This window comes from Salmo salar, chromosome ssa21 (genome assembly GCF_905237065.1).
Source record: "Salmo salar chromosome ssa21, Ssal_v3.1, whole genome shotgun sequence".
Lineage (NCBI taxonomy): Eukaryota > Metazoa > Chordata > Actinopteri > Salmoniformes > Salmonidae > Salmo > Salmo salar.
In genome coordinates, this window is record NC_059462.1 from 29,787,793 (window position 1) to 29,811,156 (window position 23,364).

The 23,364-nt window shown below is 41.3% G+C and overlaps 1 protein-coding gene across 1 annotated transcript in view; it reads right to left on the reverse strand.

Annotated features, from left to right (window-relative positions):
- Window positions 1–23,364, reverse strand: part of LOC106582090 (rho GTPase-activating protein 20-like) — a 79,892-nt gene that overhangs the window by 28,974 nt on the left and 27,554 nt on the right. The window contains 1 exon segment of the mRNA XM_045704660.1: window positions 4,141–4,226. Coding sequence (XP_045560616.1) covers window positions 4,141–4,226 — 86 coding nt within the window.

Sequence of the window (23,364 nt, forward strand, 5' to 3'; positions counted from 1 at the left end):
AGAGCGCGAAATTCAAATGACAAAAAACGTAATATTAAACATTCATGAAAATACAAGTGTTATACATCAGTTAAAAGCTTAACTTCTTGTTAATCCAGATGCTTTGTTAGATTTCAAAAAGGCTTTATGGCGAAAGCACACCATGTGATTATCTGAGGACAGTGTTTTCTATCCAATACTCCCAATTATATGCAAATCCTAGCTTCTGGGCCTGAGTAACTAGGCAGTTTACTTTGGGCACCTCATTCATCCAAACTTCCGAATACTGCCCCCTAGCCCGTAGAAGTTAAGCATATCCCAGTTTAGGTAACATAACAGTACGAACTCTGAAGATAGATTGGAGGTAACCAATTCACATATGGTGTCCAGGGCACTGCTGGGGGCTGAGGGGGGTCTATAACAAGCGGCAACAGTGAGAGACTTATGCATTTAGTTTTACTTGCATTTAAGAGCAGTTGGAGGCCACGGAAGGAGAGTTGTATGGCATTGAAGCTCGTCTGGAGGTTAGTTAACACAGTGTCCAAAGAGGGGCCAGAAGTATACAGAATGGTGTCGTCTGCGTAGAGGTGTATCAGAGAATCACCAGCAGCAAGAGCAACATCATTGATTTATACAGAGAAGAGAGTCGGCCCGAGAATTGAACCCTGTGGCACCCCCATAGAGACTGCCAGAGGTCCGGACAACAGGCCCTCCGATTTGACACACTGAACTCTATCAAAGAAGTAGTTGGTAAACCAGGCGAGGCAATCATTTCAGAAACCAAGGTTGTCAAGTCTGCCAATAAGAATGTGGTGATTGACAGAGTCGAAAGCCTTGGCCAGGTCGATGAATGCGGCTGCACAGTAATGTCTCTTATCGATGGAGGTTATGATATCGTTGTGACGTATCTCTGGAAGGAGATCCTTGCCCTGAGCTTGTCTACTTTATTGTCCAGAGACTGAACATTAGCGAGTAATATAATCGGTGGATGGTGTACTAGAAGTCCAGTCCGAAAACTTCTTCTCCGTCGGCAGCGTCTTAGAACAGCCTCTTGGATAAGTTCAGTGTTAATGTGCGCCATAACCAGCCTCTCAAAGCACTTTGTGATTACAGAAGTGAGTGCTACAGGGCGGTAGTCATTGTGGTATGAAACATTAGAGTTCTTGGGAACAGGAATGATTGTGGTCATCTTAAAACATGTGGGGATTACAGACTGGGATAAGGAGGGGTTGAAAATTACTGTGAAAATGCCTGCCAGCTGTACTGTGCATGCCCTGGAATACCGGCGGGGCCCGCAGCCTTGAGGGTGTGGACCGCATTAAAGGCCCTTCTCACGAACCCTCACTGTGGGTACAACGTCGCTGATGAAGCCAGTGACTGAGGTGGTTAGCTCATCAATATTATCGGCGGAGTCTCGAAAGATATTCCAATCAAAGCAGTCATGTATCCAGTGTTGTGTTCCAGACAATTAAAAGCGAGACCGATTCAAGACCAAGACAGGAGCAAATCGAGTCCGAGTACAGACCAAGACCGGGAAGGGGGGAGTCAAATTCAAGACCATAATTGTAATTTTGTTAGAACAACATATGGTTTCTTTTGACATTCAGAATAGTGAAAAAATGCATTCTGAGGGAAAATGGAGCCATTATACAAGTTATTACTAACCCCAACACAGTTGGGAACGATGGGCCTTCTATGACTTCAGAGAAGGGCTAAGGATTTATAAAATAATGATTATAATAATAATGATAATTAGAATGTTGTTTTCAGTGATCTTCTGATTTAATCTAGCTTTTGTTGTGGGCTAGTGGCTGCATCAGGTGTTATCAAAGAGGATGTTGTTGATAATTTGTTAGCTTCTCCCTTTACAAGAATAACTTTCAATAAGAAGTTCAGTTTTAAATGATCATCATCTGGTGAGTGGAACTGTGTTTTTTATTGCAGCGCGCTTGCTGTTATTAGCCATCTCTTTGAAAATAACTGGTGTGTGAAACATTGCTGCATTTAAAGTGGAACTGAAAGCATTTTAGCAACATTAAATCTTATTCAAATCTGTTCATATACACCCCCAGGAAGAATATGACTCTTTTTAAAACATTTCCTGACAAGCGACCACCTAGATATGGTCATTTTCACGTTTTCATAAATTCATAGAATGATTGGGAATTATGTATATTAAGGCATTTGTGAAAATTCTATAGTAATATAGAGTGGAGAAAATGGCCGTGGGTTTGGACAATTAATAGACACTGCTGTAAGTAAAACAGAATAAAAACAGCTGTCTTGTCCTGGACTAGAGTCTACACAGACCGGTGAGCTATAGCCAATCAGAGCTGCAGTAAGCCTTTATACAAACAAGTCGTTTGCCACACGGGCCTGCCTTCATTCACTTTGAACTGGACTGTGTGTTTCCAGGCAGTAGGCCCTGCCATCATTCACTTTGAACTGGACTGTGTGTTTACAGGAAGTTGCAACAGCGCAACTTTAGATCATTACAACGCATTCGCCAAAAGCCACAAAATACACCTGAATGAATTTCTGCAAATACTATATGTAAACGCCACGGTAGTCCTCTTACATTTGGGAACTTTACAGTCCTATTAATCAAACAACTATGAAAAGGTAGGCTGTCTCTCCCTCAGTTATGCACATCAACAACAAGTTCAACACTAATGCTAGCCAGAGCAAGATGAGCTCAAATATAACAAAGGAACATTAGATAAACCCTGTCAAACTTTTTCAGCTAGTTGGCCATCAAAATTGCACTGATAAACAATGGGGAATTGTAGCCTCCTCGTCCTTCTGCAGCTTGCCTGCCAATGCATGCTTGTCCCAACCAAGCACCCAAGCTAACTGGCTAAAGTTGGCTAGCTTGCTAGCTAGCTACTTCCAGACATAAATGAGAGAACACCTCAATCTGACCATTTTACTCATCGTAGCAGTGCTGGTTAGGCTGTTTACATGTTATCTAAAGCGTTCTTGCCTAACTATTACTTTTTGTGCCTACGTTTACTGACATTGGTTATATTCAGTGGGTATTTACAGCTTCTGCTTGTAAACAGGAAGCAAGAGTACGGAGTCATGATCAGATTTGCCGAATAGCAGAGGGTTTGCTTGTATGTTTGCTTGTGGGTAGAATAGCAGTGGTCTAGGACTTTAATTCCCCTGGTGGCGTTGGAGATGTGCTGATGGAAGTTGGGCATCAGGTGCCTTAGTGACACCGAATTAAAATCTCCGGCAACCAGAAAGGCAGCCTCTTGGTGTAGGTTTTCCTGCTTGTTTATAGCTTTGTATAGTTCGTTAAGAGCCAGCTTGTTATTTTTATTGTCCTGTGGTGGAATGTATACAGCAGTCACAATAACAGCTGAAAACTCCCTCAGAAGGTAGAAGGGTCGGCATTTGACCATCAGGTATTCCAAGACTGGTGAACAGTGTGTCGAAACCTCCACCGCGCTGGAATTAGCAAACCAGTTGGAGTTGATGAAGAAGCAAACCCCTCCCCCCTGATTTCCCTGACTCCACTATCCTGTCCGCCCAGTGAATGGAGAATCCATTGAGTTGGAGTGTATCGTGTCCGAGAGCCATGCTTCTGAAAAGCAAAGGATATTGCAGTTCCGAGAGTCCCGTTGGTAGAAAATCCGCAATCGGAGGTAATCCATTTTATTATCAAGTGACTGTATATTAGCCAGTAGAATGGTGGGAAGAGGTGGCCGGTTTTCCCTTCACCTTAATCTCACCAGGATCCCCCCTCTCTTGCCTCTGTAACGCCGGTGTTTCCTCTTGGGTAGCCCGAAAATTGTGTTGGAATTACAGAGAGAGCCCAGTGCAGATTAGTCTAAGCAGAACATGGAATTGGGGTAAGTAACTGCCATTCTGATGTTCTAGAGTTCTTATAGGTTGTAAGAAATAATAGAGGATACATTTTGTGAAAATGTCATGACCGCCACAGCCCTACACATACCTGAGATCCGTGGCAATTACATCAGGCTCAACCCAGATCAGAGACAAAAGTCTGAATTTAGGACTCAGACCCACTCGGGTCCCAGGTCGGTTCTCAGAATTTCGTGTCTGTTGGACATGTGAAAACCTCTATTAGGGACTACACATAGTGATAGGTAGCAGTTTAGTTGAATAGAGGTATCTGATAGGCTGTTACTGTACCTGGACATGCTTCGTGATTTGGTAAGTGCTTTGCTGATGACCAGGGAAGGGGCAGACTGTCGTCGATGGGCCAGGGTCTTCATCTTCTATGGAGAGAAAAAAGGGAGGGAGAGAATACTGGGTCAACTGGTCATTATTTACATAGTCTAATGTTATTTACTGTTGTAAAATGTACAGAGGTCATACTGTAACACATCCTGATAGTCATATACCACATCTCTAAATGGTATTAAGGAAGGGAGGAGAAAAAATGTTTAAAAAAAGAAAGAAAGAAAGAAAGAAAGAAAGAAAGAATGAAAGAGAGAGAGAAAGAGAAACCGAAAAAAGAACAAAAAGAGAGAGAGAAGTATGCAGTGTTTGGTTTGTCTTCTCTCTGTACTGTCAATGTTTCTAAATAAATCATAATCTCTCTCAATGTCAGGAATTTAGTAGGCCACCACAGGAATTAAATTGTAAAATTTTTTTACATTTACATTTCCCAAAAAACGTGAATCGTAAAACTGTCTCCGCCAGTGTCTTGGGTTACATGCATACATACATTCAACAGACAAATGTCTGTGAGAAAAGTCACAGACAAAAATCAAATAAGGTTGGCTTAACAAACTCTTTTCAACTTGCCCTTTAAGTCAGCAAATTCCTACCTGTTATCCCCTTTGATTTCTCACCACATCATTTAATATGGCAAATCTAATGACTATGGAAAAAGGTTTCACTCTCAAAATAGCTTGGTCACGATGGTGGCCATATTATAACATTACATACATTTTACATGATGTTACATAATGAACTGCAACCAGTGGTGTAAAGTACTTAAGTAAAAATACTTAAAAATACTACTTATGTAGTTTTTTGGGGTATCTGTACTTTACTATTTATATTTTTGACAACTTTTACTTCACTACATTCCTAAAGCAAATAATGTACTTTTTACTCCATACATTTTCCCTGACACCCACAAGTACTAGTTACATTTTGAATGCTTAGCAGGACAGGTCCAATTCATGCACTTATCAAGAGAACATCCCTGGCAGCTCTACTGCCTCTGATCTGATGGACTCACTAAACACAAATGCTTTGTTTGTAAATGATGTCTGAGTGTTGAAGTGTGTCCCTGGCTATTTGTAAAAAAATAAAAAAGGAAAAAAGAAAATGGTGCCATCTGGGTTGCTTAATATAAAGAATTTGAAATTATTTACTTGATACTTCAGTATATTTTAGCAATTACATTTACTTTTGAAACTTAAGTATATTTAAAACCAAATACCTTTAGACTTTTACTCAAGTAGTATTTTACTGGATGACTTTCACTTTTACTTGAGTCATTTTCTATTAAGGTATCTTTACTTTTACTCAATTACGACAACTGGGTACTTTTCCCACCACTGACTACAACTAAAGGGTTTGGTTTTAGAAGTCTTAGAAGATGCCATTGAAGTGCAGTAGCCAAATTCAATGAAATGATATTCAATTCACCTATCACCTGTCCTGCAGAATAAGATTTGACTGATTCGTATGGAGATATATTTCCATCAAAATGTTTAATATACACTGAGTATACAAAACATTAAGAACTCTTTCCTTGACATAAACTGACCAGGTGAAAGCTATGATCCCTTATTGATGTCACTTGCTAAATCTACTTCAAGTCAGTGTAGATGAATGGGAAGAGACAAGTTAAAGAAGGATTTTTAAGCCTTCAGACAATTGAAACATGGATTGTGTACCGTATGTACGCCATTCAGATGGTGAATGGGCAAGACAAAAGATTTAGGTGCCTTTGAGCGGGATATGGCAATAGGTGCCAGGCGCACCGGTTTGTGTCAAGAACTGCAATGCTGCTGGGTTTTTGACACTCAACAGTTTCCCATGCGTACCAAGAATGGTCCACCACCCAAAGGACATCCAGCCAACTTGACACAGCAGTGGGAAGCGTTGGAGTCAACATGGGCCAGCATCCCTGTGGAATGCGTTCAGTAGCCTGTAGAGTCCGTCCCCTGACAAATTGAGGCTGTTCTGAGGGAGACGGGGGTGCAGCTCAGTATTAGGAAGGTGTTCCTAATGTTTGGTATACTCCGTGTATGTGAGTAGTGAGACACAGACACAATATGTGTTATGAACAGAATGCAACCTTTAAAGCTGCAATCTGTAACTTTTTGTGTGACATGACCAAATGATCATAGAAATGTGTGTTATAGATCTGTAATTCTCAAGTCTAAGAATGAGAACTTGTTGAGAACTTGTTCTCAGCTAGCCTACCTGGTTAAATAAAGGTGAAATAAAATAAATGTTAAAAAAATAAGACGCACTAGATCTGTTCTATTTCCACTATTTATAGACTTCCCGTTCTTAAGTTTGGTTTTTGCATCTTTTACACTGAACAAAACGCACCATGCAAAAATGTCAAATATTTTACTGAGCTACAGTTCATATAAAGGAAATCAGTCAATTTAAATAAATTCATTAGGCCCTAATCTATGGATTTCACATGAGTGAGAACACAGATATGCATCTGTTGGTCACAGATACCTTTAAAAAATATATATATATATATTATGGATGTGGGTCAGAAAACCAGTCAGTATCTGGTGTGACCTCCAAATTAGCTTGTGCAGCATGACACATCTCCTTCGCATAGAGTTGATCAGGCTGTTAATTGTGGCCTGTAGAAGGTTGTCCCACTCCTCTTCAGTGGCTGTGTGAAGTTGCTGGATTTTGGCAGGAACTGGAATAGGCTGTCGTACACGTCGATCCAGAGCATCCCAAACATGCTCAATCGGGTGACATGTCTGGTGAGTATGCAGGCCATGGAAGAACTGGGACATTTTAAGCTTCTAGAAATTATGTACAGATCCTTGCGACATGGAGCTGTGCATTATCATGCTGAAACATGAGGTGATGGCATCGGATGAATGACACAACAATGGGCCTCAGGATTTCGTCACGGTATCTCTGTGCATAGATAAAATGCAATTGTTATCCTTAGCTTATGCCTGCCTATACCATAACCCCACCGCCACCATGGGGCACTCTGTTAACGCTGACTTTAGCAAACAACTTGCCAACATGACGCCATACACACTGTCTGCCATCTGCCCGGTACAGTTGAAACCGAGATTCATCTGTAAAGAGCACACTTCTCCAGTGTGCCAGTGGCCATCGAAGGTGAGCATTTGCCTACTAAACTGCAGTCAAGGCAAGCCTCTGTTGAGGATGACGAGCACACAGATGAGCTTCCGTGAGACGGTTTCTAACAGTTTGTGCAGAAATTCTTTGATTGTGCAAACCCACAGTTTCATCAGCTGTCCGGATGACTGGTCTCAGACGATCCCGCAGGTGAAGAAGCCGGATGTGGAGGTCCTGGGCTGAAGTGGTTACACGTGGGCTGCGGTTGGGATGCCGGTTCTGCCAAATTCTCTAAAACGACGTTGGAGGAGGCTTATGGTATAAAAATTAACATTCAATCCTCTGGCAACAGCTCTGGTGGACATTTCTGCAGTCAGCATGCCAATTACACGCTCCCTCAAAACTTTAGACATCTGTGGTATTGTGTTGTGTGACAAAAATGCACATTTTAGAGTGGCCTTTTATTGTCCCCAGCACAAGGTGCACCTGTGTAACGATCATGCTGTTTAATCAGCTTCTTGATAAGCCACACCTGTCAGGTGGATGGATTATCTTGGCAAAGGAGAAATGCTTACTAACAGGGATGTAAACAAATTTGAGCACATTTGCGAGAAATAAGCTTATTGTGTGTATGAAACAATTTGGGGATATTATATTTTAGTATACTTTTGGTTGTGTACACTGGTTTCAAACAGCTGAAAATACTATGCTTATGGTTATAGAAAATATATTTCACAGCAGTTTAGATGGTACAATGATCTTCACACTATAGTTGCTTGTTTTGTCACATCAACTGAAATTAGGAGAATGATTCTAATTTTAGCAACCAGGAAAAGGTGGAGCGATTTCTGCATAGTGGATCTTTAAATAAAAATCACAGGCTGTAAATATGCCAATACAGTTTCACAAACATATGTCATGATCCGAAAGCAAATGAGTCATCATTATCAAAAACAAATGATGATTACCTAATAAATATGCAAGACAAAAAAGAATTTGACTATCCGGCTGAGGCGTGAGAGCCTGACCATCCGGCTGAGGCGTGAGAGCCTGACCATCCGGCTGAGGCGTGAGAGCCTGACCATCCAGCTGAGGCATGAAAGCCTGTAGCGGCTTCCGAATCCGACGTCATTCCACCTGACACAAAAAAACACTCCCTGATGCTTCCCTTAGGTGAGGTGTTATTCTGTAACGATGCGCTGAGAGTCAGGAAGCAAGGTCAGGGAGTGAGTGTTTTAATAAATAAAATGCAACTAAATACAAAACAATTAACACAAACAACGCACAGACATGAAACAGAAACGATAACGCCTGGGGAAGGAGTCAAAGGGAGTGACATATATAGGGAAGGTAATCAGGAAGGTGATGGAGTCTGAAGAGGATGGTGACAGGTGTGCGCCATAACGAGCAGCCTGGTGACCTAGAAGCCGGAGAGGGAGCACACATGACAGTTGCTACCTATTTGTGAGTTGCATTTTCTGGATCAGTTTGTGCACAATTAATATACGGTATTCAGATTAGGACATCCTCAGTTCTCATAAAAATAAGATAGAAATGAATATATCACAATTACTTTTAGAAATGCATCTGTTTGGTATCCTAGCTTCCTTTCCTATCTTCATTTTGTACTTAACTAGTTTCCTTTCAGTGATCCCATCCCTTCCTTTCCTCCCCTCCTTTGCTTTCCTTGCTCTCTATCCTCCTTACCGAACTCCCTTTCCTTTCCTCATTTCCTATCTTCCATTCCTACTTTCCTAGCTTCAGTTCCGTGATTCCTTTCCTCCCCTCCTTTGCTTTCCTAGCGCTCTTTCCTTCTTTTCTTGCTCCCTTTTCTTCCATCTCCTCCTTTCCTGTATCCATTTCCTCCTTTCCTAGATTCCCTTTCTTTCTTCCTTTCCTTCTTTTCCTCCCCTGCTTTGCTTTCCCCATCTTTCATTCCTCCTTTAATTTCTTCCTTTCCTCCTTTCCTAGCGTTATTTCCTCCATTCCTTGCTCCCTTTATGTCCTAGTTTATTTTCGTCTTCTACTTTCCTAGCTTCCTTTCCTCCTATCCTATGCTTCCCTTCCTTCCTTTCTTCTCCTCCTTTCTAATAACTTTCTTACTTTCCTAGCTCCCTTTCCTGCTTTCATTGCTTCCATTCTTCCCTAGCACCGTTCAGCTCCTTTCCTAGATCCCTTTCCTCTTTTCCTAAATACCTTTCCTTGGAAAGGAGGAAGTGGATCTAGGAAAGGAGGAAAGGGTGCTAGAAAAGGAAAGGAAGAAAGGGGGCTAGGAAATGAAGCTCAGAAAGGATAAGAGGATAGGAGCTAGGAAAGGAAAAGAGGAAAGGGTCCTGGGAACAGAAAGGCGGAAAGGGAACTAGGAAATTATTAAATAAAGCTAGGAAAGGAAGAAAGTAAAGGAAATTAGGGAAGGACCAACAAAAAGAAGAAAGGAAGCTAGGTAAGAAGAAAGGAAAGAGAGTTGGTTAAGTATAGGAGGAAAGAGAGCTAGAAAAGCAAAGGACGGGCGTAAAGGAAGGGATCAAGGAAAGGCAGCTAGGAAAGGAGGAATGGAAGACAGGAAAGACCAAGGAAAGAAGGAAAGGGAGCTAGAAAAGGATAGGATGAAAGGGAGCTAGGAAAGCAGAGGAGTGGAGGAAAGGAAGGGATCAAGGAAAATAAGCTATAAAAGGAGGAAATTAAGTTAGAAATGCATCGGTTTTGTATCCTTTAAGTAATTATTTGATATATTCATTTTTATCTTATTTTTATGATAATTTAGGATGTCCTATTCTGGATGCCGTATTTTAAATCTGCACAACTGGCAAATATGTGAGGCCACTCACAAATATGTGGAGCAACTCACAAATGTAATGCAAGTCACATATTTTACCCCTGTTGTGTTTTCAAAGCAAGAAAATGTTTCAGAAATGTGCTGTGTTACAAAAAGACTTGTCTTGCATTATTTGCTAATCGTAATTTGTTTTTGTTAATTATGACTTATTTGCTTTTGGACCATGACATATGTTTGTGAAACTCAATTGGCATATTTACAGACTATGATTTTTATTTAAAGGTTGCATTCTGTATTTTCAAAACACATATTTTGTTGGTGACTCACTACTCATACAGTATATTAAACATTTTGATAGATTTACCCAGTGAACTCAATCATGAGGACAACCTGTATGGACCTTTCCAAAGGATCCTTTTGTCATTGGTTGCACGCATTTAAAGGGCAACCAATGAAAAGAGAACTTCTCTCATAACCATATCTGAGAACTTCTCTCATAAACATAACTGTTATGAGAGAACAGTTTAGAATAATAGAATTGTTAGAATGGAAATGTGTCTTCTGCCTTTCCCAACACCCCCAGATACACACACACACACACACACACACACACACACACGAAGCAGCTCAAGGTCAGCTGCCGTGGAGCACCACTCCCCAGGGCCGTAACCAGGGTCTGCGTTTTAGTGAGGTCCGAAAGTTAAAGCTCATTTACTGCATTTCTATACAATTTAGTACTGCTGTATCTTCATTCACCTTTCTTGATCCAGCATTTCCCAAACTCGGTCCTGGGGACCTCAAAGGGTGCATGTTTTGTTTTTTTACCCTAGGACTATACAGCTGATTTAAATCATCAAAGCTTGGTGATGAGTTCATTATTTGAATCAGCTGTGTAGTGCTAGGGCAAACAACTAAATATGCAATGCTTGGGGTCCCCAGGACCAAGTTTGGGAAATGCTGACATAGCCTATTAGCTATAAAATTAGCAGCTACATACTAACTCACATTAACTCAGCAGGAAAAGTATTTTATTAACAAAAAGTAAACAAATGAGTTTGCTTCACAGATTTTGGTTGTTGTTGCAGTTTTAAAGCTAATTTCTGTCAATTCTACAAATACTGCCATGACTTATGTCATGTTAATATATCCGAGTGAGATTGACTAACACAATCAAATGGGGGGCCACATGAAGTTTAGGGCCTCTGGGCATGTGTAATTCAGACACGATTACTACAAGTTTGGAAAGCTGGCTAGACTAACTAGACTAATTTACCAATCTAAAAAACATGAACTTACATGGGCTAATTGAGTGCCTGTCAGTGATTCACATATAACAAGAGGAAAACTGCTGATGCACAACTAAGTTTCAAAATTGCACCTTGTGAATCCTACTATTCTAACTCAACAGGAAGTTTAGACCCTGACTGAGTTCCCTAGAAAATAACACACACTGGAGATGAGAAGCAGACACGAAGAGTTGAACATTTAATTTAGCACAGACATGGAACAGCGTCAGAACCAGGTAATATAAAGACAAACAACAATTAATGCTGAAGCGGGGAACAGCGCTGGGGAACAGACAGATTTAGGGGAGGAAATAACACAAGTGATTGAGTCCAGGTGAGTGCAATGAATCGCTGATGCGCGTGACGAGGGAAGCAGGTGTGCGAAATGATGGTGGCAGAAGCGCGTAATGGTAAAGGTGGGCAGGCGTGACACCACCCTTTGCCTTCATGACAGCTTTGCACACTCTTGGCATTCACTCAACCAGCTTCATGTGGTAGTTCCCTGGAATGCATTTCAATTGACAGGTGTGCTTTGTTAAAAGTTAATTTGTGGACTTTATTTGCTTCTTAAAATTAATGTGTTTGAGCTAAACAGTTGTGTTGTGACAAGGTAGGGGTGTTATACAAAAGATAGCCCTATTTGGCAAAATACCAAGTCCATATTATGTCAAGAACAGCTCAAATAAGCAAAGAGAAACGACAGTCCATCATTACCTTAAGACATGAAGGTCAGTCAATTAAAGTAAATGTTTCTTCAAGTGCAGTCGCAAAAACAATCAAACGCTATGATGAACTTACTCTCATGAGAATCGCCACAGGAAAGGAGGACCCAGAGTTACCTCTCCTGCAGAGGATAAGTTCATTAGCGTTACCAGCCTCAGAAAATGCAGCCCAAATAAATGCTTCACAGAGTTCAAGTAACATCTCAACATTCACTGTTCAGACGAGACTGCGTGAATCAGGCCTTCATGGTTGAATTGCTGCAAAGAAACCACTACTAAAGGACACCAATAAGAAGAAGAGACTTGCTTGGACCAAGAAACACGAGCAATGGACATTAGACCGGTGGAAATCTGTCCTTTGATCTGATGAGTACAAATTTGAGATTTTTGGTTTCAACCGCAGTGTCTTTGTGAGAGTAGGTGAACCAATGATCTCCGCATGTGTGGTTCCCACCGTGAAGCATGGAAGAGGTGTGATGGTATGGGGGTGCTTTGCTGATGACACTGTCAGTGATTTACTTAGAATTCAAGGCACACTTAACCAGCATGGCAACCACAGCATTCTGCAGCGATACGCCATCGCATCTGGTTTGCGCTTAGTAGGACTATCATTTGTTTTTCAACAGGACCCTACACACCTCCAGGCTGTGCAAGGGCTATTTTACCAAGAAGGAAAGTGACGGAGAGCTGCATCAGATGACCTGGCCTCCACAATCCCCCGACCTCAACCAAATTGAGATGGTTTGGGACGAGTCGGACCGCAGAGTGAAGGAAAAGCAGTCAACAAGTGCTCAGCATGTATGTGGGAACTCTTTAAAGACTGTTGGAAAAGCATTCAAGGTCAAGCTGGTTGAGAGAATGCCAAGAGTGTGCAAAGCTGTCATCAAGGCAAAGGGTGGCTAATTTGAAGAATCTAAAATATAACGTATATTTTGATTTGTTTAACACTTTGTTCGATACAACATGATTCCATATGTATTATTTCATAGTTTTGATATCTTCACTATTATTCTACAATGTAGAAAATAGTAAAAATAAAGAAAAACTCTTGAATGAGTAGATGTGCCCAAACTTTTGACTGGTACTGTATAATTATTATAATTTCTTTTTTTTCTTTCACCTTTATTTAACCAGGTAGGCTAGTTGAGAACAAGTTCTCATTTGCAACTGCGACCTGGCCAAGATAAAGCGTAGCAATTCGACACATACAACAACACAGTTACACGTGGAATAAAAAAAACATACAGTCAATAATACAGTAGAACAAAAGAAAACAAAAAGTCTATACACAGTGAGTGCAAATGAGGTAGGTTAAGGCAATAAAAAGGCCATGGTGGCGAAGTAATTACAATATAGCAATTAAACACTGGAATGGTAGATGTGCAGAAGATGAATGTGCAAGTAGAGATACTGGGGTGCAAAGGAGCAAGATAAATAAATAAATACAGTATGGGGATGAGGTAGGTAGATAGATAGATTGGCTGTTTACAGATGGACTACGTACAGGTGCAGTGATCTGTGAGCTGCTCTGACAGCTGGTGCTTAAAGCCAGTGAGGGAAATATGAGTCTCCAGCTTCAGAGATTTTTGCCGTTCGTTCCAGTCATTGGCAGCAGAGAACTGGAAGGAAAGGTGCCAAAGGAGGAATTGGTTTTGGGGGTGACCAGTGAGATATACCTGCTAGAGCGCATGCTACGAGTGGGTGCTGCTATGGTGACCAGTGAGCTGAGATAAGGCGGGGCTTTACCTAGCAGAGACTTGCAGATAACCTGTAGCCAGTGGGTTTGGCGACGAGTATGAAGCGAGGGCCAACCAACGAGAGCGTACAGGTCGCAATGGTGGGTAGTGTATGGGGCTTTGGTGACAAAACGGATGGCACTGTGATAGACTGCATGCAATTTGTTGAGTAGAGTGCTGGAGGCTATTTTATAGATGACATCACCGAAGTCGAGGATCGGTAGGATGGTCAGTTTTACGAGGGTGTGTTTGGCAGCATGAGTGAAGGATGCATTGTTGCGATATAGGAAGCCGATTCTAGATTTAATTTTGGATTGGAGATGCTTAATGTAAGTCTGGAAGGAGAGTTTACAGTCTAACCAGACACCCAGGTATTTGTAGTTGTCCACGTATTCTAAGTCAGAGCCGTCCAGAGTAGTGATGCTGGACGGGCGAGCAGGTGCGGGCAGTGATCGATTGAATAGCATGCATTTAGTTTTACCTGCGTTTAAGAGCAGTTGGAGGCCACGGAAGGAGAGTTGTATGGCATTGAAGCTCGTCTGGAGGTTAGTTAACACAGTGTCCAAAGAAGGGCCAGAAGTATATAGAATGGTGTCGTCTGCATAGAGGTGGATCAGAGAATCACCAGCAGCAAGAGCAACATCATTGATGTATACAGAGAAGAGAGTCGGACCGAGATTTGAACCCTGTGGCACACCCATAGAGACTGCCAGAGGTCCGGACAACAGGCCCTCCGATTTGACACACTGAACTCTATCAGAGAAGTAGTTGGTAAACCAGGCGAGGCAATCATTTGAGAAACCAAGGCTGTCGAGTCTGCCAATAAGAATGTGGTGATTGACAGTCGAAAGCCTTGGCCAGGTCGATGAACACGGCTGCACAGTATTGTCTCTTATCGATGGCGGTTATGATGTCGTTTAGGACCTTGAGCGTGGCTGAGGTGCACCCATGACCAGCTCTGAAACCAGATTGCATAGCGGAGAAGGTACGGTGGGATTCAAAATGGTCGGTAATCTGTTTGTTAACTTGGCTTTCGAAGACCTTAGAAAGACAGGGTAGGATAGATATAGGTCTGTAGCAGTTTGGGTCTAGAGTGTCAGCCCCTTTGAAGAGGGGGATGCCCGCGGCAGCTTTCCAATCTTTGGGAATCTCAGACAATACGAAAGAGAGGTTGAACAGGCTAGTAATAGGGGTTGCAACAATTTCAGCAGATAATTTTAGAAAGAGAGGGTCCAGATTGTGCAGCTCTTTCAGAACATCAGCTGTCTGGATTTGGGTGAAGGAGAAATAGTGGGGGCTTTGGCGGGTTGCTGTGGAGGGTGCCGTGCAGTTGACCAGGGTAGGGGTAGCCAGGTGGAAAGCATGGCCAGCCGTAGAGAAATGCTTATTGAAATGCTCAATTATAGTGGATTTATCAGTGGTAACAGTGTTACCTAGCCTCATAGCAGTGGGCAGCTGGGAGGAGGTGCTCTTATTCTCCATGGACTTTACAGTGTCCCAGAACTTTTTTGAGTTAGTACTACAGGATGCAAATTTCTGTTTGAAAAAGATAGCCTTAGCTTTTCTAACTGCCTGTGTATATTTGTTCCTAACTTCCCTGAAAAGTTGCATATCATGGGGGCTATTCGATGCTAATGCAGAACGCCACAGGATGTTTTTGTGCTGGTCAAGGGCAGACAGGTCTGGAGTGAACCCAGGACTATATCTATTCCTAGTTCTACATTTTTTTGAGTGGGGCATGCTTATTTAAGATGGTGAGGAAGGCACTTTTAAAGAATAGCAAGGCAACATCTACTGACGGGATGAGGTCAATGTCATTCCAGGATACCCCGGCCAGGTCGATTAGAAAGGCCTGCTCGCAGAAGTGTTTTAGGCAGCGTTTGACAGTGATGAGGGGTGGTCGTTTGTTCGCAGACCCATTAGGGATGCAGGCAATGAGGCAGTGATCGCTGAGATCTTGATTGAAAACAGCAGAGGTGTATTTGGAGGGCGAGTTAGTTAGGATGACATCTATGAGGGTGCCCGTGTTTACGGATTTGGGGTTGTACCTGGTAGGTTCATTGATCATTTGTGTGAGATTGAGGGCATCAAGCTTAGATTGTAGGATGGCCGGGGTGTTAAGCATGTCCCAGTTTAGGTCACCTAGTAGCACGAGCTCAGAAGATAGATGGGGGGCAATCAATTCACATATGGTATCGAGGGCACAGCTGGGGGCAGAGGGAGGTCTATAGCAAGTGGCAACAGTGAGAGACTTGTTTCTGGAAAGGTGAATTTTTAGAAGTAGAAGCTCGAATTGTTTGGGTACAGACTTGGATAGTAATACAGAACTTTGCAGGCTATCTTTGCAGTAGATTGCAACACCGCCCCCTTTGGTAGTTCTATCTTGGCGGAAAATGTTATAGTTAATGATGGAGATTTCAGGGTTTTTGGTGGTTTTCCTAAGCCAGGATTCAGACACGGCTAAGACATCCGGGTTGGCAGAGTGTGCTAAAGCAGTGAGTAAAACAAACTTAGGGAGTAGGCTTCTAACGTTAACGTGCATGAAACCAAGGCTTTTACGGTTCCAGAAGTCAACAAATGAGAGCACCTGGGGAGTGGGAGTGGAGCTAGGCACTGCAGGACCTGGATTAACCTCCACATCGCCAGAGAAACATAGGAGAAGTAGGATAAGGGTACGGCTAAAGGCTATACGAACTGGCCGTCTAGCACGTTTGGAACAGAGAGTAAAAGGAGCAGGTTTCTGGGCACGATAGCATAGATTCAAGGCATAGTGTACAGACAAAGGTAAGGTAGGATGTGAGTACATTGGAGGTAAACCTAGGCATTGAGTAATGATGAGAGAGATATAGTCTCTAGAGACGTTTAAACCAGGTGATGTCATCGCATATGTAGGAGGTGGAACAACATGGTTGGTTAAGGCATATTGAGCAGGGCTAGAGGCTCTACAGTGAAATAAGACAGTAATCACCAACCAGGACAGTAATGGACGAGGCATATTGATATTATTTATGCAGGAATGGCCCTGCCACTACCAATTAATTAATTGTTTCCTTCCACTCCAGCAAAACTGCTGTAAAGCCAAGCTTTCCACTGACCTCATATTTTCAGAGTGCAGTTACATATTCCAAACAGGGGTAGAATGGGGGATAGAACTTAATTTCATTGATGAATTATTGTTGGCTCAGAATGTATTATTATCAGCAGTAATCACCAACACATTAATTGCATACTACAGTGCCTTCAGAAAGTATTCACACACCTTTACGTTTTCCACATTTTGATGTTACAGCTTGAATTTAAAATTGATTAAATGTAGATGTTTTTGGTCACTGGCCTACACACAATAGCCCATAATGTCAAAATTGAATGATGTTTTTACATTTTTTACAAATTCATAAAACATGACAAGCTGAAATGTATTGAGTGAATAAGTATTCAACCCCTTTGTTATGGCAAGCCTAAATAAGTTGAGTAAAAATTAGAATGACTACCTCATCTCTGTACCCCACACATACAGATAATTGTAAGGTCCCTCAGTCGAGCAGTGAATTTCAAACACAGAGTCAACCACAACGACCAGGGAGGTTTCCAGTGCCTCGCAAAGAAGGGCACCTATTGTTAGATCGGTAAAAAAAAAAAAGGAGAAAAAAATACATTGAATATCCCTTTGAGCATGGTGAAGTTATTCATTACGTTTTGGATGGTGTATCAATACACTGAGTCACTACAAAAATACAGGCAACCATAACTCAGTTGCCAGAGAGGAAGGAAACCAATCAGTGATTTCACCATGAGGCCAATGGTGACTTTAAAACGATTACAGAGTTTAGTGGCTGTGATAGAAGAAAACTGAGGATGGATCAACAACATTGTAGTTACTCTACTATACTGTACAGAATAAAAAATATTCCAAAACATGCAACCTGTTTGCAACAAGTCATTAAAGCAATACTGCCAAAAATGTAGTAAAGCAATTAACTTTTAGTCCTGAATACAAAGTTTTATTTTTGTGTCAAATCCAATACAACACATTACTGAGTACCACTCTCCATATTTTCAAGTATAGTGGTGGCTGCATCATGTTATGGGTATGCTTATAATCGTTAAGTACTGGGGAGATTTTCAGGTTAAAAAATAAACGTAATGAGCTACAGTAAGCACAGGCAAAATCCTTGAGGAAAACCTAGTTCACTCTGCAATCCATCAGACACTGGGAAATTAATTTACCTTTAAGCAGGACAATAACCTAAAACACAAGCCGGAATCTACTGTACACTGGAATTGCTTACCAAGTAGACAGTGAATGTTCCTGAGTGGCCGAGTTACAGTTTTGATTGAAATCTACCTGAAAACCGATGGCAGGACCTGAAAATGATGGGCAAATGATGCAAAATCCAGGTATGGAAAGCTTTTAGAGATTTACCCAGAAAGACTCACAGCTGTAATCGCTGCCAAAGGTGCTTCTACAAAGTATTGACTCAGGGGTGTAAATATTTATGTCAATTAGATATTTCTGTATTTCATTCTCAATAAATGTGCAATCATTTCTAAAAACATGTTTTCACTTTTTCATTATGAGATAGTGTGTGTAGATGGGTGAAAAAAAAAATATTTAATCCATTTTGAATTCAGGCTGTAACACAACAAAATGTGGACTAAATCAAGGGATAGGAATGCTTTCTGTAAGCACTGTATACTACAAATACATATTATGTGTTAGGTTTGTAGGGCAATACAGATACTTCTAATGGTGAAGAGTAGCTGCGTTGAAGGAAACATCGTGATATTTGCACTGAAACTGAAGCTATTTGCAAGTCTAAAGCAATCATATTTATACCATGAATTCTGTGAATTAACATTAACTCAACTAAAACTAGATGGGATTATGCTGAGCGGGGCGAAAGGCCAGACAGCAGGTCCAACTATTGACTCCCAGTGAGTGCAGAGCCCCTCAAACACAGCGCCACTCTTGTCTGTCTGGTGACTATCATTCCCAATTGATTTGTGATCTAGAGCAGATTTTTGACTACAGCGACGCATTGTTCATTTTCTTCCATATTTTTACATTTTTAAGTCGAATAGGTATACTGCACATGTCTGTAAACTGTAACCAATCTTTAGCTCATCAAACTTTGAGGAGAATGACTCAGAGGAATGTAAATATAGATGAAATGGAATGTTACATTTTTTTCTGAATATGCTCTCTTTATTTTTATCTTGGTCTATTGATTATCTAATTGTTTGCCGAAATTTGCATTGGGTGGCATTTGTATTTTTACGTATGCGTAATTTACACAAATTTAATAACTAATGAATTTCAAATTAGCCTGCATTAGGCTACAAAAATGGGTCTTATCATTTTCTTGTAACGCATTATAAAACGATAATATAATTATGGAGAAGTTGTCTGAAATTATGAAATAAACCAAAAATAAACACTAATAATTAACCTTGTGAAATACTATTTAAAGTTAAAGCGGAGGAATCCATCCCTGAAACCAAGTGACACAAAGAGAAGACCCAGATTGAACCAGATGGAATCATAGATGACAACATACCCTCAAAACATGACCAGTAACTCTCAATAGCATATGTGAATAATGCACACAACCCATATTAGGCTGGAAGTTTAATGATCATGTCAAATCCCATTGAACCTATACTGTGGCAACAATAGCCTACTACAGCAAACATGCATGGCATGCTACCAGGAATTAGATCATATAGAGTTCAGCATGTGGCAAACCCAAAAGAAGATCAGTAATTCAGTACCATCCATGCCGTACAATCCAAAATCCACATTACCTTTTTGCTGTCTGGCAGCGCGCAGAGTTTGCTGCCCCCTGTCAAAGAGCCAGACCTATTCTGTCCGATAGTTCCCTGCTGTGGCGACATGGTTTCCATCAAGGCTACTACAGTAGATCGACACGGAGTCTGCTGCTGCTTCAGACCACAGCGCACGTATTCATATTCCCATTGCATGCAAAGTTATCCAGCGACAGGACCAAGCGAATAAAGAGGTAAACCGGTGAGAAATTCATAATTCACGGCAATATAATGGATAAAAACGAGACAAGACGCGTTAAATAAACCTGGAATGAGTTCATCACTGAAAGCTCAAAAAACACACTGACAAATTATCATTTCCAGTCGCTGTCAACGAGATCCACACGTCTTTCCGTCTGAAGCAGTGTAGTCGTTTCGGCTCAAACCCATGCGTAGGTTTGCCTCTACAGTCTGAACTGAGGGCGGTCCTAGCGCCGCTGGGTGCCTAAACATGAACATTTGCTCTAATAGAGAGGTAACTGTTCTAGCTCATAAATCACATGCAAACCGTTTGCAGACCAGGTGAAGGAATGCGCTCTGCATGCCAAGAATAACATGACTAATGCAAAATAATTTACGAAGTATGAATTTTCTACTGTATATACATGACACAGTCCACCCCACTCTCTGTATGCACACCCAATAGAGTTGCTCTGTTTGCCTTCAAACAGCCTGTATACATCTCATTTTACTATGAAAAACCGCGTGGAAGAGGAAAAATATAGTCACAGCCCTACAATAAGTTGATACATTAATTTATAACTGCTCAATTAAGACAAACTTGTAAAACAATACTAAACCTTCTGTGCCATTTAATACAATGTGTGAGATATGACACACTAGTGAGGATTGCCACTATTTAGCTTTAACCAAAACGTTGGCAGGCGGCTGATTTTTACAGTACGTTTTAACTGGAACTTGTATTCTGTTTCACCCTCAGCATGTTAGGTGGTGCTAGGTATCAACAGCCAATCCAGTAGGGGCTATAGTGAGCTTTGATTGGTCAAGCGTGCTGTGATGTATTTGCATAAAGTTCAGTTTTCCACAACTTTGGTCCCGCCCTGTTCCCTTCCGTTGCCCAATGGTCCCCCTGCCGCTTCGCTTCTCTTCTATTGGAAATGAATGGCTTTTTAAAGTCAGAAAAGGATAATCATATGATAGGGAAGACATACAAAACCTTGCAGAGAGCCTATCCAACTGACAATATCTTAGAAAAAAATACAAACTATTTCGACCATGACCTAAAAATGACTGATATTGGCACAAGGTGGGAGTGTTGGAACATTACTTTTGAAATTACAGTTAACAACATAACCTGTTAAACTCTGACCCCCTCTTGTGGCATTTTCTAAACAACACATAATATTGTATACTACCCTCATAAAGTACATTTTGATTTAAAAAATATAAGTCCTACAAACACATGCTTAGTACTGTTAGTACTGATAAAGGTGTCAGCAATGTGACTACTAGAGCCTGAGATACAGCAGACCCCCAAAAAACTGTAGTTTTTTTTGTGGGGGTGGAGGTCCCCCCAATTATCCCCATGCTAAGGAATGAGAGATTTGAAAGCCTAGGTTTGAGATTAAATATTATATGTTACCAATTACTGTTCCAAAAGTAATTAAAAAAAATAATTCTGATCTTTTACCTAATGGTGGCACTATAAACATACGCAAATTCCAAATTCCCACGTGCCATACCTTAATATTTCATCTTACAGGAAGCATATACACATGACCCGTTTCAGGAAACTAGGCGTATGTCGCAAGTCACAGCTTCACAGGAGAGCCATTTGAACGTTTTAAATGTTTTTTTCAAATTGCATTTTTAACAGAAATGCCTTCTGGAACATGTGAACTTTCATGTGTCTTAATAACAAATGTGTATGCCATCTGTAAATATGAATACAATTGTTAAATTACGAGCCTTGTTGGTTAAGCCACAGAAAAAGTCAGCAACCTTCACACTAGCCATGCTTGGCAGAGATAATGAGTGGGCTGGACATGCCGAGAGAGGAGTTCGGATTGGTCTGCAATATAGAAGGCTTCTATGTATTTGAGCTGGTCAGTCTGTGTTGGTAATCCTGTCGAATGCAGCTTTTTAAAAAATAAGGGCAACCGTAGCAAAGCATCCATGACAGGGAGACGCGTCCATCATGCATGATGATGTATACAAGTAAGATAGTGCAGCGTTAGCTAGCTACATTTACAGATATTACACGTTTCTAATTTTGACAAAATGGTTTCATTTCAAGCTAAAGTGTACTGTTAGCTAGCTAGCTAACGTTGGCTGGCTGGCTCCCTAGCTGACATTATTATTTGTATCCCAGAGCTGTTTGCTTTGATAGTTAGAGCCTAATTTTAGCTAGCTAACATTGAACTTGGTTGGTTAGCTCCCAGCATATTCATGCAGTGTAGTAATGACATGATTTGGCACTATGTTCATTGTTGTTTAACTAGCTAACGTTAGCTGGCTGGCTCATTAGCTTACATTACGTGACATGTGTGATCTTACACATTGTCTACCAAGATAGGTTAATTGTTTACCTAGCTAGCTAGCTACATGTCTTAAGCTAAAGTGTACTGTTAACTAGCTAAAGTTAGCTGGCTTGCTCCCTAGCTGACATTATTATTCGTATCCCAGAGTTGTTTGCTTTGCTAGTTAGAGCCAAATATTAGCTAGCTAACATTGAACCTGGTTGGTTAGGTCCCAGCATTTTCATGCAGGGTAGTGTGGCGTACAGCAGGTCAGCCACCAGGGGGAGACTTGTCGAGGCCTGGTGACAGACGGAGTATACATCACGAGGCGATGGCTCCATCTGCTGGACGTGCCAGGTCTCGACGGGCTCTCCACCCAGGACTAATTGGGGCTGATTGGGGAGTTGGTGAGTAATCAAGGGCTGATTGCTCACCAGCTGTACAAGCCCCATAAAGCTGCCAGAAGGGCAGCACACAGGAAAAATACTGGGGGAAGTGAGGTGACTTCCATGTAGTTGGAGACGGTTACCAGAGCTAAGACGAAAGAGTTGAGTTTGTGTGCCCGACAGGATACAGCAAGACCCGGAGCCCAGAAGACGGTATCCCGGAGAGGGTCTCATGGGGGAGACCTATCCTTTTCTTTTTGATTTATTTAATAAACACCCTTGAAACCAAGCTAATTATACTCTGTCCATGTCTGATCTGTGTAAACGTCTTGACCAAACCCCCTGGTCTGCCACAGTAGTAACGACATGATTTGGCACTATGCTCATTGTTGTTTAAACCTGTTGGGGCTAGGGGGCAGTATTTGCATGGCCGGATAAAAACCGTACCCGATTTAATCTGGTTACTACTCCTGCCCAGTAACTAGAATATGCATATAATTAGTAGATTTGGATAGAAAACACTCTAAAGATTCTAAAACTGTTTGAATGGTGTCTGTGAGTATAACAGAACTCATATGGCAGGCCAAAACCTCGTACATTATGAGTAGCCTTCGGAACGCGCTAACAAGAAGGAGCTATTGGGACATAAATTATTAACTTTTTCGAACAAAACTACATTTGTTGTGGACCTGGGATTCCTGGAAGTGCCTTCTGATGAAGATAATCAAAGGTAAGGGAATATTTACAATAGTATATTTGATTTTAGATGGTTCCAAGATGGTGCTAACCTGTATCGCCTAGCCTATTTTTCTGAGTATAGCACCTTGTTTATTGCAAAGTGTGATTTCCCAGTAAAGTTATTTTTAAATCTGGCAATGCGATTGCATTC